We start from the raw sequence: 18785 nt of genomic DNA on the forward strand, positions 1-18785 counted from the left end.
TTTCATCGTCTCTCTTCCACCTTTCAAAAACACGTTATTCATTCAAGAAATTCAGGAATAATAAAGAGCATGCAAGTTGCCACAAAGTCTTACTTCTGTTTGTCTGGTTTCTTGCTTGACACTAACAGCTGTGTGTGTTTAAAGCAGGGTCTCTCAAACGCCCAAAAACTCACGTGTGCAAAACGAGGTTCTGTGCACTTTGCATCAGTCCTACTCGGCTGGGTTCAGACCAGCATTTTGTCTCGCGGCGACTCGGCTAAGTTCGGCTCAAACCCGCTCGGATGGTGGATCCCTGCAGAGCGAATGAGGAAGGGGGAAACAGGCAGAGCAAGAGAGACAGGCATAGGGAAAGAGAAAGACAGCGATACTGCTCAAAATCGAGGAGTGGGGGATCTGCACTTTGGTCAACCTAGCAAAGTCGTCTTATGCACCTTGCACAGCACAATGCACTGGAGCATGCACTCCGAGAGGCCCTGGTTTAAAGTATTTATTATATATTTATTAATTTAATATGAATGTCATCTAGCTCTCTCTACCTCGTAATCAATAGAAATACATTTTCTCATAAAGACAACTATCATGATCACATCAATGGAATGATCATTATGGTATCTCAGACAATTAAAACAAGTATAAATCCCTCAGTGATGAGATCTGACTGTTACTGCCTTCAATATGATCTTTTTGGCCCTTTTCCCAATTTATTGGGGTCAACATCTGATACAGATTTGGCCGAGTTTTGACAGCCAGATGCCTTTCCTGATGCCAACCCAATGTGGAGGGATGTATTCACTACTGTGTGTTTCTGTGATGGTTGGTAGTGTGGTGTATTGTATATAAAAAAGAGAAATGCATTCAGTCCCCGAGCCAGAGGAATTAACAATATGCAGTTGAAGTCCTTGACCTGGCCGGAAATCGAACCCCAGGCCAGTACTCTGACCATTCAACCAAGGAACCCAGATTATGCTTTTAAATCGATCACTTAATAAAAGCTCAGAAAATCATTAAGAAATATTCCTAATATTCTTCTAATATGGAGTCAAGAATCAAAGTTCTCTAGATATTTTATTAAAAGCACTAACAGTCACATCTTATCACAACCAACTCTCGACCAACATTTTACAAATTCTTTACGAGAAGATTAGAACTTAATCAATGAAAGTAGAAGGGCTGACGACACGATCATGAAGAGTACGTAGGTGGCGTAGAAGGTTGCTCTTAACATTAAAACCTTTTGCACAAACTGCACACACATATGGCTTCTCTCCAGTGTGGGTACGACAGTGAATGATCATGGAAGCATGAGAAGGAAATGACTTGCTACACACTTGACAGCACTTTCGTCCACCACGTCTTATCATCTTTGGACGCTCTATGCCACTCAAGTTATTACTGATGGCTAACTGCTCTTCTGTATGTGAAGTCTGGATGTGGCGAACCCACTCTCCTGGGCTGGTAAATACACTCTCGCAAAGTTCACAGTGCAAAGGTGGAAACTCCAACGATGGATCATCAAGATCCTAACATGAAAAGAAAAAGGCATATTTAATAATAATGAATTAAATAGGATAAGGAAGTGAATAAATCAGCTCTCAATAATTTATATATTAGAATTCATCCTTGGGGCAAATATACTAATGAAACCTGGAACTGCAACAATACAAAGAAATGAGTCATCAAGTTGATACTGGAGATATGGAACGGTGTCAGGTGGGTGCGTAAATGATTCTGGTTTCGGGAAAATCAGATGGGTTCTTTCAGCCCTCCCCACCCGACTGCTCATGGACATACCACCTCCTATATGCAACCTGATGGACAACTGCACAAGAGGATTGCCACATCATTTGGATGTACTGGTCAGACCCCTCCTCAGCAACAACAGTGGAAATTCAAGCTACGGTGGCAACATACATCATGCAACAAACAAATCAGTAATCATTTGTGTTCAGCTGGCTTAAAATCCAGTGTTTACACATCAACTGTTTCACTGACCCCACAACGTTGACGTGAGGTTGTCCTGGTGTCGGGAATGGTCATACTGGGCCAATGAATGGCATACTGTTGCTTTCTATGATAATCGGTTTTTTGTTGAATGCAATGATCACGGCAATCATATCCGATTGCATACCGGGGAGAGGGGCTGCGCCGATCTTATTGTTGAGAAACACTTGGGCACCCCCAGGCATTACAGTCTAGGAAGCTACTGGCTTTCATATGAAATTGCCATTAGTGATTGTTGAAGGCACAATGACTGCCCTACACTGCAAACTGAGGGAAGTTTTGCAGGAATCTATTCATCACATCCCACGCACTTTCAATAGTGCTTAGGTCTGCAGATCTGGCAGACCATTATAAAAGGGTAATGTTTTGTCCCCAGAGTATTCACTAGTCTAACTCACCTAATTTTCCCTATGTGGTGAATACATTCTATAATTCCCATAATTCTAGAAAATTCCAATTCTAAAACATAATTTGTTTATTTACACACTTAGAGCAACCATATCTAGAGACTACCTTACAAAGACTGACATTTCAACATTCAAAGAGCTAAGTGACTCTCTTACTCTAGTGTTGACCACCCCGCAGGAATCAATTAATGTAACTGCCAGGAAAGCAGAGGATTCAGGTTCGAGTCTGGATGGTGAACGAAGTATCAACACCCATTCATTACTTTCCATCCTTACCTGAACGTACCACACGTATTCAGTAAAAACTGGCAATCTAACAACATTTAGGATACAGATGATACAATATTGCTGCAAGTTGTGATGATGACATTAATCCAGTAGGGAGTTTTTTCAGTAGATGACAGTATTAATTGTATGTAGATTGTATATAACATAGGTGAAATTTTGACTTTAGTCTTTGAGGGGAGTAGAGTCCCCCCCTTGTTTACACACATTTCTTATTTATTTGAATGGTAAATGGTTATTGTAAGTTTAGATGCATATTATATTGGGTTATATGGTTGAATGTATTTATCAGCTTTAGTAATAAATTATATAGCTTAATGCTATCATCATCAACTTTCTTTGATGTACACTGAGTGGCGAAAAGTCATGAGAAGACTCTGAATGTGATGTTAATAATGAGCTGCTCCTCTGCGAGCCCTCAAAACGGCAGCAATACAGCGAGGCATCGACTTTACAAGGGGTTGGAATCGTTCTGGAGGGATCTCGACCCACGTATCTTGCACTGCTACCCACAACTGGTGTTGCGTAGTTGGTGCAGGGTTCATGGAGCATACACCAGCATAGACAGCATCCTATAAATGATCGATTGGATCAAGATTGGGGGATCTGGAGGGCCAATCCATGGTCTTAACTTCACTGGAGTGCCTCTCCAACCACCTGCGTGCCACCACAGGGCAGTGACATGGCGCACTGTCCTGTTGAAACATGGCATCTCCATCAGGGTACTCTAGGGCTAGAAAGGGATGCAGATGGTCTGAAAGAATGTCAACATAACATGCACCAGTCCGCGCTCCCTGCAGCTGGACAATGTGGTCTAACTGCGACCATGAGAATGCTGCCCAGACCAGAACTGAGCCACCTCCCGCCTGGACACAACCTTGTTGACACGCACGATCCATAGCTTCATGAGGCATATGCCACACTCTCACGCGTCCATCAGCTCGATACAACTGGAACTGGGATTCATGGGACCATACCATGCCTATGCGGTGCAGTTGCCTCCTAAGAGTCCTGGTAAAAACTGTTGACACGGAAACCCAAATTCAAGTGTAATCTCCATAATGCTAAGACCCGTGCGATGTGAACCCACATTCAAAGTAGGTTAACTCATGACGTGTTGCCATCTTCATTACATTGGTGCCTGGGACAGACTGCTCAGCTACGCTGCAAAGATCAGTGGGTCATACACAGCACATTTTCTAATGGGACATCCCTTCCCGTGACTTTCAGTCACTCAGTGGATTTAATGATATATCTCTTGAGGGATGGTAACTGTAGGTGGGCTGACATAAGGTTGTCCATGACAGCCGAACAAAATATTGGTCACACTGCAATGCCGTCCAAAGTGATGTTGCTGCCATAAGAACAGCTGATTGCATGAAATGAGTTTTAAAAAACATGCTTTCAATTTCATCATGATGATATACAACACAAATGAAATCGGCTGACAACAATTGCACATTCAACACACCGATTAATGTTATAATAAAATATATTGCCACACAAAATATTAGATAAATCTACGATGAGGTTCTTATTATTGTGGTGTTATAAAATATATAAAAAGTCAGCTGACAAGAATCCCACTTCAAATACACCATTAAATGTTACAAAAGGTTACAAGTAAAATCTATTAAATATACAAAAATTTAGAAACCTTATTCTTCTTACTTGATTCACAACTTGAACAGTAGGAGCAGAGGAATGGCTATAAATGTGCTAAAATTCCTTTTCCCTTTCGTAAAACTCACAAGATCTGTGTACTAATTCACATGCCTGACTATTAAAGGTACTCCTTGGTGCAAAGGATTACCGCTGAGGGATTATCACTACGTTGTCGTTTCCATGACAACACAACTGCACTAGGTACAAAAAAATCCCTTCACAATTATCTCACAAAGAACATACAACTCTCAAAGTTTCATAAATGCGCAAATCACACGTGAACATGTGCTAGCGCCAGTAGGATAAATGGCAACCAATCAACAGTCAAGCTACTTATAGATGGCACCATTATACTAGCCTAATTGCCAACGACCAAATGAAAATAATGCTTCTTTATTTTGCAGCTAGCTTAAACTTTACATTAAAAAATAATTTCTTATTTTTTTGTAAGCAAATAAAAGATTATAAGCACTATACAAAGTTGAATATTAACTACCGGTACTATTTATGTATATCTGAAATAAAAAGTAGTGGACTGGTCATTATGACTGACAGGTGATGTTCCTCACTTACTTTCTGTAGCAGTGCCAACATGAAATACAACTTTCAAGTGCAACTTTATGCCGGCGCACCAGTGATCTGCATTTAGGGCTGTCGCCCAGGTGGCAAATTTTCCCATTCAGTTGTTTACCTTCTTTTTAAAGAAGAGAGATAGAAGATGGAAATTTATCCAACATCTCCATCGGTAAAATATTTCAATCCGTAATTCCTCTTCCTATAAACAAATATTTGCCCCGATTTGTTCTCTTAAATTCCAACTTAATCTTCATATTATGGTCTTTCCTACTCTTAAACACTACATTCAAGCTTATTTGTCTACTAATGTCATTCCACGAAATCTCTCCACCTACAGCTTAGAGCACATTGCTTAGCTGAGCAGCTGGTCTCCTTACTACCAAGTCTTCCTGGCCTAAAGTTTGTAACATTTTCATAACACTACTCTTTTGTCGGAAATCATTCATAAAAACTAGTACTGTTTTCCTTTTGAACTTTTCTAGTTCTCGATCAAGTAATCCTGGTGATGGTCTTGCACACTGGAACCATTCTCTAATCAGGGTCTTACCAGTGACTTAAAACGCCCTCTCCTTTATATCCCTATTACAGACCCTAAATATGCACATATCCATATGAAGATATCTGTAACCTTTATTTTCAACCTTGTTAAATGTTATTACCTGAAAGATGATCTTTTCTTATACTGTATGTGGCAATTAAATTAAATTTCAGTTGGTACAGTATGTGTTCAAAATGTGTACCATCATGTGCCACACATTGTTCATAAAGTTTCTGAAGATTATTGAACATGTTAAAGAACAAAGGTTGATGTACAGACACAAAAAAATGACGTCTTGCATAATTCGGGAATATTTATAGGTAGGTAAATGAAATGTCGTATGGCTTTTAGTTCCGGGATATCCCAGGACGGGTTCGGCTCGCCAGGTGCAGGTCTTTCGATTTGACCCCCGTAGGCGACCTGCACGTTGTGATGAGGATGAAATGATGATGAAGACAAAACATACACCCAGCCCCCGTGCCTTTGGAATTAACCAATTAAGGTTAAAATCCCCGACCCAGCCGGGAAACGAACCCGGGACCCTCTGAACCAAAGGCCAGTACGCTGTCCGTTCAGCCAACGAGTCGGACTATAAGTAGGTATTCTGCCTTGAAAAACCGATTCGTTCAACATGCCCCATATGTAGGCATCTGGGGCTGAGATCCGGGGGCAGAAGGGGTACAGGAATGGAGTTCCAAGAGAAATTAGGTGAAGAACGGTCGCTGCAGAAGGGTGAGTTACAACCCCACGGTGGGGGTTGTAACTCCATCTTGCTGTATCCATTGCCGTTGGAGATGCAAGTTTCTGGTGAGACAAGAGTGGTACAAATCCCGCACAAATGGCATAATAATGAGGCCTCTGGTCCACTGTTTTTCAATCTGTGACAATATAAAGGCCTAGCACTCCATGAAGAGAGACAGCACTCTGTAGTGGTTTCTGTTTAAACCCTAAAATTGTCAGCTGATGTAGACATCAAGGTGAAATGGCTTACATCTGAAAACCATATCTTGCAGAAGGAATCTGGCTTCTTATACGACATGAACAACACTCAGCTGCAATACTGTAATCGGGCCCACTCATTCCTTTCTGTTAGACACTGAGCAACTTGGATGCAGTATGGAAATCCACCCAGCTCTTTAAACATCAGCCGAACAAACCTATTGCTCAAACGGAGTTTCAGAGATGTTTGTCGTGGACTATGCTTTGGGGAAGGTTAACAGCTGTTGGAGAAATCATGCACGATGATAGTTTGTGGTGACGGTTTATGGGTGTCTTGTTGTCCCTTTTGTTGACATCAGACAGATCCTGTATGATTGAGCTTGTCAATGACAGCTAACATTATCTCTACTAATCGCTCCTTGTATTGTTCCTTAACATGAAGCAAACTCTGTTCATACTGATGCTGCACCCCGTATGACTGGAAAAAATGTTTGATGGTGAACACCTTCTCCTCTGTTGTAAGAACCATAATTGCAGAAATCAACACAATAATGAATTTACAATATGTCAAACTATCATCATTAGTCATTTTGCCCATTGCTGAACGTCGAGACCTCATAACTATTATTTCTGTGTTGCAGCCTTGATAAGATGCCTCCATCCAGAGCGGTTTTCATCTTTCCTTAATATGATCTGAAGAGGCAGGCCAGTGATTTTCTTCGCCTGATCTAAACATCTACTTGCTGTTCTTCCCTGTGGTCTACTGCTTTCCAGAAGCTGAACAAATACTTACAGCAGATCTAAAAAAGCTAGACACATATTTCCAAAAATGGTGTCTTCGTCCAAACCTCCAAAAGACTGTTGTATCTGTGTTCCATCTCAGAAATAAATTTGCCAACTACAAGCCTTCAATAACAATCAGAAATCAATCCTTACAGCATTGTCCCTTCCCAAAATATTTAGGAGTCACATTAGACAGATCCCTAACATATAAGCAACATATTAACAACACAGCCGCCAAGATTAAAAGTCGGAATAATATCCTTCAAAAATTAGCCGGCACCTCTTGGGGCGCAAACAACCAAGTGTTGAGATCTACTGCTCTAGCCCTTTGCTATTCAGTTGCCGAATACTGCGCTTCAACTTGGCTGAACAGTGCTCATACTGCGAAGATAGATGCTCAACTAAATCAAGCAATGCGCATTATAACTGGTTGCATTCGCTCTACAAACGTGGCCTGGCTGCCTACACTCAGCAATATTCCACCGCCTTGCTTAAGAAGGTCTGAAGCTCTTCTAAAATTGTGGAAGAAGATCAACCAGGACTCCAACCTCCCCGTTCATCAAGATATTAATCAATTTGCCCCTCCACGACTTAAGTCTAGATCTCCATCCTGGCGTGCTGCACTTACACTGGAAGAATCTGGGTTCTCCATCACGAACGCCTGGTTACATCAATGGCAACAGTCTTCTGTTCCCAATCAACATCTTGTGACCCTACCTCATGTTCAACCTCCCGGATTCCATCTACCCAGACGTCAATGGAGGACTATAAACAGGATTAGAGTCAATCAAGGAAGATGCGGCTATACTCTTTATAAATGGGGCTGGCAGAAGTCTCCTGGGTGTGATTGTGGAGCTACCTCACAGACCATCTACCATGTAATTGTCGAGTGTCCACAGAGAGCATTTCAAGGTCCTTTGGAGGACATTCATAACGCAACTGAGGAGGCCTTAAAATGGATCAATGGACTTGATTTGGAACTATAGGCTTCTGTTTGTATACATTGTGTACTTATTTGCATACTTATTTATATAATCTTTCTGTGTACATCATACGATAAATAAATAAATAACTTTGCCTTGCAAAATGGTCTTTTCTAAGTTCTCCCCTTCTCTTCTGAAATTGTGGCCAAAGAACTGGAGGTAACTCACACAGGAAGATAAGACGTATCTTGATGCTCAGTTTGTTCAGAATGTAAACATTGATTCTTCTTTCCGTCCAGGGTACACACAGCATTCTCCGCCAACATCACCTTTCAAAGGCATCAATTCGTCTTTTGTCTCCAGCATTCACGGTCCAGGTTTCACAGCCGTAAAAAAAGTCTGAGAACACTAGCGATTCCACCAAGTGCATCTTCGTAGGTTTGGATATTGCCCGGTTCTGACAGATCTTAGTGAGTTTAAACACTGCAGCATGACCTAGAACAATTTTTTTTTTATCCATTTCACAGCTTCCCATGTCACTGATGACTGACCCAAGGTATTTATTTAGAGAAATGAATTTCATTTTGATTAAATCAAATAAAAATAATAAGCAAGTTATTCCACCTTTTCAATACAAATTAAATAGTGTTTATTAAATAAACATTTAACGGGACTAGTTTTGACTTATATAAAGGTCATCTTCAGCCATATCGCATGTGGAACAAAGTATTTGAAACACAGTTGTTCTAAAGATGGTCTTAAAACATATAAGTTTGACACTATGAATTACTGTTTGTAGTATTGAAAAAGGTTGACCATACAACATTAATTTAATCATTATTATTGTATCTGTCCAGACACCAGACTAACAAATGGTTAATCGAAATGGGGATAGCAGCCTTTCAGAAGTTGCGAAGGTGGTAGTCTGGATGATTGACTGATATGGCCTTGTAATAATACTCCACATGGCTTAGCTGAGTTGATACTGCTACATGGCTGAAAGCAACAGGAAACTACAGCCGAAACTAACTCCCGAAGACATGCAGCTCTCTCTATATGAATGATGTACTGATGGTGGCTTCCTCCAGGGTAAAATATTCTGGAGGTAAAAATAATCCCCCATTTGGATCTCCAAGTGGAAACTATATGAGAGGGGGCAATCATCAGCAAGACAGATACTGACATTCTGTGAGCGGGAGTGTGGAATTCAGAAGTTTGAATCGTTGTGGTAGGTTAGAGAATCTGAAAAAGGAGACGGATAGACTAAAGCTAGATGTAGTTGGTATAAGTGAAGTATGTTTGCAGAAAGAGCATGATTTTTGGTCAGGCGAATACAGATTTATCACAGAAAATCGAACAGGGGAAATCCACGAGTTGGTTTAATAATTAATAAGAAAATAGGGCACTGGGTAAGCTATTATGACCAGCATAGTGAGAGGATTATTGTTGTCAAGATAGACACCAAACCAATGCTCACCACAATAGTGCAAGTCTATATGCCTACTAGTCAGCACATGAAGAAGAAATCGTAAGACATATGAAGGTATAGAAGATTTAATACAATTGTAAAAGGTGACACAAATCGATTTATGATGGGAGACTGGAATGCAGTGGTAGGACAAGGAAGAGAAGGTAATACAGTAGGAGAATTAGGATTGGGACAAAGGAATGAAAGAGGAAGATGGGTGGTTGAATTCAGCACCAATCATAATTTAGTCCTTGCTAATACTTGGTTCAAACACCACAAACGACGGCTGTATATGTGGATGAGACCTGGAGACACTGCAGGGTATCAAATAGACTTCATTGTGATTAGGCACAGATTCAGAAACCAGGTGTTGGACTGCAAAACGTTCCCAGGAGCAAACGTGGATTCTGACCACAACTTGTTGGTCATGAAATGCCATCTGAAGTTGAAATTGAAGAAAGCAAGGAATGCAAGGAGATGGGATCTAGACAAATTGAATTGTTTCAAGGAACATGTTGCAAAAGGGCTAAATGAAAAGACTCAAGGAAACACAATAGCGAAAGAATGGACAGTCGTGAAGAATGAGGTCTCTAGCGCTGCTGAAGAAATGTTAGGAAGAAAGAAAAGATCAACTAAGAAACAATGGATAACTCAAAGAGATACTACACCTGACTGATGAACAACGGATGTACAAGAATGCAAAAAAATGAAGGCAGAAAAGAATATGGGCGATTAAAGAATGAAGTGGATAGAAAGTGCAGGTTGTATGGTCCTAGGGTAAGGTAGTTGCTGCATATAGAAAAATCAAGGAACCCTTTGGAGAAAGGAAATCTAGGTGTCTGAATATTAAGAGCTCAGATGGAACCCACTTGTATAGAAAGAAGACAAGGCAAAAAGATGGCAGGAAACATATCCAACAGTTGTATCAAGGTAAAGATGTAGACGATATGGTTCTGGAACAAGAAGAGGCTGTTGATGCTGATGAAATGGGAGACCCAATTTTGAGGTCAGAGTTTGACAGAGCTTTGAGAGACCTAAATAGGAACAAGGCACCTGGAATTGATGACATTCCCTCTGAATTACTGACTGCCTTGGGAGAAACCAGCACGGCAAGGTTATTTCATTTAGTGTGTAATATTTATGAGACAGGAGAAGTGCCATCTGATTTTCAGGAGTATGTTGTTATACCTATTCCCAAGAAAGTCTGTGTTGACAAGTGTGAAAACTACTGGAACATTAGTTTCGTATCTCGCCTGAAAAAGTTTAACACACATTATTTACAGAAGAGTGGAAAGACAAGTTCAAGCTGAGTTGGGAAAAATCTTGAAAAGGCATTTCATAATGTTGATGGGACAAAGCTATTTGAGATTCTGAAGGTGATCCAGATCAGATAACCGAGAACGAATTATTATCAAGGGCTTTAAAAATGAAGTAGCAATCCAGAAATGAGTAAGGCAAGGTTGCAGTTTGTTCCCCCTCCTTTTCAATGTTTATACAGAACAGAGAGAGTAAAGGGAATCAAAGAGGAATTTGGGTAGGGAATCACAATCCAAAGAGAGGAAATCGAAAGTCAAGTGATGCAGGAAATATTAGATTAGGAAATGAAGTCTTAAAGGAAGTAGGTGAATATTGTTACTTGGGTAGTAACACAACCAACGATGGCAGAAGTAAGGAGGACATAAAATGCAGACTCGCACAAGCAAAGAAATGTGCTCACTTCGAAAATTGACACAGGAATTAGAAAGATGTTACTGAAGACTTTTGTCTGGAGCGTGGCATTGTATGGAAGTGAAACATGGACGATAACTAACTCAGAAAGAAGGAGAACAGATGCTTTTGAAATGTGGTGTTACAGAGGAATGCTGAAGGTGAGATGGATAGATCGAATCACTAATGAAGAGATACCGAATCGAATTGGTGAGAGGAAATAGATTTGGCTCAATTTGACCAGAAGAAGAGAGAGAATGTTAAGGCACATCTTAGACACTCAGGACTTATGCAGTTGATTTTTGACGGAAGTGTAGACAGTAAGAATGGTAGGGGTAGACCAAGGTGTAAATATGACAAGCAGATTAGAGCAGATGTAGGAATGAAAAGATTAGCACAGGATAGGGTGGCATGGAGAGTTGCATTGAACCAGTCTATGGACTGATGACCCAAACAACAACAACAACAACAACAAAAGTAAATATGAAGCAGAAATCATGGTCCTAAAGATAAGTAACGCAATACTATTGAAGAGTAATGTTACTTTAAAGAAGAGGAGTTAGATTTTACCCTTGATCCAAGATTATGTAGTATCTCTTAAAGAAATTCCAACACAAAAATAATAAAACAGTGCAATGCAGCAGTACAGAAGATATTGTCAATTTGTTTCATGCCAATTTGGAACATTATGAACAGAAAATGACAGAAATAATAATAATAATAATAATAATAATAATAATAATAATAATAATAATAATCGAATTAAGAAGAACAAGCCCACATACATAGCGTGGCTGTGAGCCTGCATTCGGGAGATAGTGGGTTCGAATCCCACTGTTGGCAGCCCTGAAGATGGTTTTCCGTGGTTCGCCCATTTTCACACCAGGCAAATGCTGGGGCTGTACCTTATTTAAGGCCAGGCCACTTCCTTCTAACTCCTAGGCCTTTCCTATCCCATCATCGCCATATGACCTATCTGTGTCGGTGCGATGTAAAGCCACTAGCAAAAAATAAATAAATAAATAAAATAAAAAGTTACCACCATTGTATGGCCTCAGTTACCACATGCAGGCATTTTAGTTTGTCACCATCTACCTACCTGCTTGTCAATTTCAATGTTCTCTTTTACACTACGCCTTCTAGATGGTAGATAATAATAATAATAATCATCATCATCATCATCTACCTCCAGCGATCAGAAGGAAGAAAGAAAAACAAGAAAACTCTACAGTTCAATTGAGGACCCCTAATGCACTGAAATATGTTAATCTCAGTTCAATATGGACCAACAACATGAAATTTATAACCCTTGACATATTGCATTTACAATAAAATCTATTGCCCCTACACCTGGTTCCCTAGAATAGTGCAGATTTCCATCTATTATATCTAGAGAAATGTACCTCCATACTGTAATAATCAGAGTTATTAGCTATTGTCCTCTGGTTCGATTTCCGGTACTGCCAGGAATTTAAGATTGGCAGTAGGAGTGGTATGTGGTTAAAATGGTACATGCACCTCATCTCTATTCGGTGTGTGCCTGAAAAGAGTTGCACCACCTCGGGATGAGAAAATGAGTTTACATATCTAAAGGAGTGCTTAATTCTCCTACAAAGGAAAGGTTGAACACCAATAACTGTCTTTAAAGTAATTTTTTTTTTAAGTTTACCTGATATTTCAAAGTGCAAAATGTGTCATTAAATAGCTTGTTTCAGTGACAAATTCATTGGACTTTATGTGAAAACCAGGACATTTAATCGCATAAGAAACAAACGTGAAAGCTAAAAGTCCACACAATGCATAAATATGCTGCAGAGAAGAATCAGATATGGGTTACTTCATCTGCAGTAAAATTGACATATTTTGGAGATTCCTTCCCAATAAGAATTAATTTTTAGATCTGACAGAGATAAGTGAATGCAGTCTTTCTCCTTTATATTCAGTGATGAGATGCATACATTATATAACTGCAATATTTTGTGTCTAATTCACTCCCATAAAGTGTGTATTATTATGTGAGAAGGAGCTACCGCCACGTCTCTCGTTCAAATACAGTGTGCTCGAGTCTTTGCAATGACATCATCTGCCTCACAATCAATGGCTACTGTTTTCTGTGAATCTTGCTGTATGGGCCTGATCAGAGATCCCAGTTCTTTACTCATATTACTGTGTATATATAATCTTACAGATCCCTGCCAATCATTACAGGATCAGATAATGCTTCACCTACTCTAATTCTCTGTGTTGTTTTCTAGACATTTGTTTGTCAGGTCCAATAGCCCTCATTTGGTAAAATCTCACCAGCAAGGGTGCAAAAAGGAGGTGAGGAATCCAACATGGTGTAGCTTGCACAGTGCCATAACACGCTCCACAAGGCTACTAACTTAGATGCGGCTAGTGACACGATCATTGGTCTGGATTGGTTAGACCATTGGCTACTGACAATAGTAGTCTGGAGAGGTTAGACCATTTGTCTGGGGCCAAGCAAAGGGGTTTAGAACCATGAAGCAGCCCAGAGGCCTCTAGTATCCCCTTCACACTATTAGTGGCTAGTGACAAAAACACAAGATCAGCGTATTCCATGTTTGACAGGGGACAAAACTGCAATCAACGAACACTGACTTAAGGCACTATAGTGGGGGATACAATGTGTTTGCTGCTAGCAGAAATTTTTACTGCGACCTATAGTATTTCCCAGTAACCAGTAGGCTATGAAACTTAACATTTACAGGAGAAAAGTTTCCCTTCAAAAATGTACCCTTCTTGATCAAGAGCTTGAACTTGCAGGCACGTTTCTGGCACATGAAAATTAATTTATTTCCCCACACTAACTTCCAATCACTCCCACAAACAATTCAATCGCTTAATTAACCCATGGCTAACTTAAAAAACCCTGTGAATTTCACTCGTATAGTCACAGATACTGCAGTTGTTTCTGGCACATAACACGTCCCTTTCAAAATTCGCAGTTTCTTTACTTCTATGGAATGCAACAGCTTTGGGCCACACATGATGTGATCTATGTCGAAGACAATAGCAAACTGCTCTCCAGCCAATAGCAACACAGACAATGGTAAAATTTTCCAGACTGACATAGCCTCCATTTCAGTTTATCTGCATAAGTAAGAATACCGCTAGGGGTGGGTAAGTGGGTCCCTTGTAAGCATAAGGGAAGTATCACTCCTCTCTGCTACTTAAGGTACGTTTCGCATAACTTTTGCATTATTTTCTCCTTCTTAAAGTCCAGCTCCATGGCTAAATGGTTAGCGTGCTGGCCTTTGGTCACAAGGGTCCCGTGTTCGATTCCTGGCAGGGTCAGGAAATTTAACCATCATTGGTTAATTTCATCCTCATCACGACGCGCAGGTCGCCGACGGGCGTCAAATCAAAAGACCTGCACCTGATGAGCCGAACATGTTCTCGGACACTCCTGGCACTAAAAGCCATACGCCATTTCATTTCATTCTAAAAAATATATCCCTGCTGATGAAGTGCTATCCCTCATTTTTGTCAGTAGTCCCCCTTATCTACCCTATCAAAAGCTTTTGAATAGGTCAATAATGCCATTTGACTTCTCGAGTCTAAAATATCTGCAATGTCTTGCTGGGTTACACTTTATTAGCAGGTATAGATCTTTAGGATTAATAATAAATTCCTAAATGTAAAAATTTATATGTATTGAATAGGTGACAAAATAAACCATTCAGCATCCTACAATTTGCTTTACGTCGTACCAACACAGGTAGGTCTTATGGCGGCAATGGGATAGGAAAGGGCTAGGAGTGGGAAGAAAATGTCCAGGGTCTTTTTTAAGGTACAGCCCCAGCATTTACCTGGTGTGAAAATGGGAAACCATGGAAAACCATCTTCAGTGCTGCCGACAGTGGGGTTAGAACCCACTATCTCCTGAATAATAAATCTCTCTCTCATCATCAGTGTTACTGAAAATGATTAAGCAGTGCATACTGCCTGGGACTGCAATAATATCTGACTGTTGGAAAGCTTAAAATAGCCTCCAAAACAAGAGATTTTGGCATTTGAAGGTGCATCACTCTATTGAATTTCTCAACACCGTTGACAGTGGACATGTGCACGAACTGAATCAAGAATGTCTCACGGGTGAAGACATAGCAATGCACACAAACACAATTGAGAGGAAGTGGTGGAACGTTCAGGAATCTCTACCCACAACAGACTGAAAAAAAAAAAATCATCAGGTACTCAACAGAACATTCATTCAAATACTGCCGCCCATGCCAAGAACGAATTTACAAATTTCTACTAACAGCCACCACTTTGTATCCCCTACAATAGTGGGCAAGTCAAAGTTTTCATTAAATTAAGGTTTTTCCACCGTCGAACATGTTCATGTTACTAGCCAATACTGTCACAGGGGATACTAGAGGCCTGTTTTTAATCTGCAAACTAACACCCCAGGTCTCCTTTATGTTTGCCCTAACCAAGCCAGTGCAATGGTCTTGTCACTAGTCAGACCTAACCAACCTAGACAATGGTCTTGTCACCAGCCAGACTTAAGTTCCTAAGTTGGCAACCTTATGTAGCTTGCTGTAACGTGCGAGCTGCGCTATGTTGAATTCTTAACCTCTCTTTTCAGTACCCATTTCTAATGTTCAACCATCTTGCTGCAATCCTACAGGTTGAGCCTCACTGATATAACCTTTCCTAAACCTGAACTGCCTTCTATCAAAGCAGTTAGTTATTTTGCAACTGTGTCTAATATTATCAGAAAGAATGCTTTTCCAGCTCTTACATGTAACACGTCAAGCTATCAAATCAGTAATTGTGCAAACATGTCTAATATATTTTTTTTTTTGCTAATTGCTTTACGTCGCGCCGACACAGATAGGTCTTATGGCGACGATGGGACAGGGAAGGCCTGGGAGTGGGAAGGAAGCGGCCGTGGCCTTAATTAAGGTACAGCCCCAGCATTTGCCTGGTGTGAAAATGGGAAACCACGGAAAACCATTTTCAGGGCTGCCGACAGTGGGGTTCGAACCTACTATCTCCCGAATACTGGATACTGGCCGCAATTAAGCGACTGCAGCTATCGAGCTCGGTATGTCTAATATAATCAGAAATAATGCTTTCCCAGAGCTGACATGCAATACAGTCAAGCTGACTGGCCTGTAATTATCTGCTTTATGAGGTGCCTAGTATCAAACGTGGACAAAAGCCATTTTGTTAATTTTTCAGTAGAGCCAAATTTTTGTTTCTCTATGTTAAACCTCCGTTACATGTGTGAAAATTTGTGTGTGTCATATTTCCAGAAAATCACGGTCGACACTTAGGAATTTCAGTCTAAGTCGATGTAAAACACGCTCAAATATGACGATGTCCATTTCCGAAAACGAGATTGGCTTTTGTCCATTTTTGATACAAACATCCATGTAATTGTCAACTTTTGAAACGAACTATCCCAATATTTGGAAAAAAAAAGTTGCAGGATGACACGGAAGTAAACTTCCATTTTAAAAGAAATTTAATTAAAACATGAAAGAAATAAGGCTATTCTTATACGTTGTTAATATTTTTAACATTCATTTCAGGTCTTGCTTCACTGTATTTCTGAGCAAATTAATCTCTGGTTCATCACAAGGGTCTTCAAAACAATCACATTCATAAATAATCATTAACAGCTTGTTCATTTTTACTACAAATGTTCTTATTGATGACTTCGACATACCACTTAAGAGAGGCATTAATTTCCAATCTTTTCCGAAGTGCTTTCCTAGTAATTTGTCAATATCATTAAGTTTCTGTGGGTTTACATTCATACCAACATCAGTAGGTAAAGGATTCATTAACATTAGATTTAGCTGTCATGCTTTCGTGATCTTACGCTCAATACCTGTTTCCAAATAGTAGCCTACCTCACCTTTAACTACAACATTGCCTCTTCTCGTGCTCCTGAGTACAATTCTTTTACACTGTGAAATCTTGAAATGAAGTTGACTAGCAGATTTCAGATAAATCTGTGCTTGTTCTTTCCAATTCAGTGGTTCCAAGGTTTGTCCAATCACTTTCTCTGTGCCGTACATTTTGAACACCCCAAGATATTCATCAGGATTTACTATGGTCATCATCTTCTTAAGGTCTTTCTCAATGAGTCTCCAGTAACTGGAAATACCAGTTTTAATTTGTCAACAGAGGATGGTGCATACGTTGTAAGCCACTTTGCACACATCCCCAACATATTAATGTTTTTATTTTGGCCGGCGCAGCCATCAGCAATCGACTTGACTGAAGTGAAGCCTTGTAAATCATTAGATCGTAACTCATTGACAACCACTGCTGCTATTTCGTTTGATGATTTCTTTCCCTCATTCTCCAGCCACGTATAAACAGACACATTGTAGGGCGCAGTTTTATTTTTTTGAGATGTGCGTATTACAACGGACAGATTGTAACAGAGTTGTCTGAAATAATAAGCCGACTGATCACTTAATTTTGGCAAAACGAGGTTCTTTTGGCAATCATAGGACATTAAAAAACATTCCTCCTCTTTTTTCTTTAAGATGTCGATAAAAATTCTCTGGTCGCCATGACAGTTTGATATCACTTGTAGCCATATGATTGGCTGAAACGGTCATGTCCGTTTTTTATATAAACTACGTTTGGAGGTGTCCGATTATGAAAGAAACTGCAAATTTCTATGTTAAAAATTACGTACAAATATTTATTTATGAAAGACACGGACCACTAATTTAGGGAGAGCATTAAAAATGCTATAAGGATCAATCCTTAACTCAATTTTGATATAGGTGGCGCATGTCCATGTTTGATATTAGGCACCTCTTATGTTTATCACCCCTTTTCCCTTACTCTAACATTGCGGAGGTGGTAAATAAAAACACAAGAGTGGTAACGTTAAAATTCTAAGACTAAGATTTATTAATTACGACTAATTGCTTATACACTAGAGAGACACACCGAGACTACAACTTAGACTACACAGCACACACAATTACAACAGTTTGTGCTCTCTCCACCGTCACTTACTCAATCACACTGGTTGTTCATTCCAACACTTATAAACTAAAACACACATTACATACTCTTCCACTATTGTCACTTATACTCTAAGCCAGATCCACAATTATTCTCTCGCTGTACACTTATCACAGCCACTTAGTTTTCATGATGATGATGATGCTGCTTGTTGTTTAAAGGGGCCTAACATCGAGGTCATCGGCCCCTAATGGTACGAAATGAAATAACAAAACATTCAAATTCATCCACTGACTAAAATAAAATAAAAAATGTCATGAAGAATGAATGGATGGACATGAACCCTACAAAAAACAAAAACAAACAAACAAACAAACAAAAACAGTAGATCAGACTCAAAAAGAAGGTAGTTAGATTATTACTGACCAAGGGACCATTTATAAAGCACAATGATGCTTGATGTCTGAAGGGGTGCTAAATTCACGTTTAAGGCTCCACAGAATGGTACATGTCGCGAGTAAAGT

The 18785-nt window shown here is 39.9% G+C and overlaps 1 protein-coding gene across 2 annotated transcripts in view; it reads right to left on the reverse strand.

The window, feature by feature from the left end:
- Window positions 1-831: 831 nt before the first annotated feature.
- LOC136871724 (zinc finger and BTB domain-containing protein 14) overlaps window positions 832-18785 on the reverse strand; it is a 38015-nt gene continuing 20061 nt past the window's right edge. For both annotated transcript variants that reach the window (XM_067145263.2, XM_067145273.2), the window contains exon 4: window positions 832-1520. In XM_067145263.2, the coding sequence (XP_067001364.2) occupies window positions 1149-1520 (372 nt within the window). In that variant the 3' untranslated portion in view covers window positions 832-1148. The remainder of the gene's footprint in view (window positions 1521-18785) is intronic.

The sequence above is a fragment of the Anabrus simplex genome, chromosome 1 (genome assembly GCF_040414725.1).
Source record: "Anabrus simplex isolate iqAnaSimp1 chromosome 1, ASM4041472v1, whole genome shotgun sequence".
Taxonomy (NCBI): Eukaryota; Metazoa; Arthropoda; class Insecta; order Orthoptera; family Tettigoniidae; genus Anabrus; species Anabrus simplex.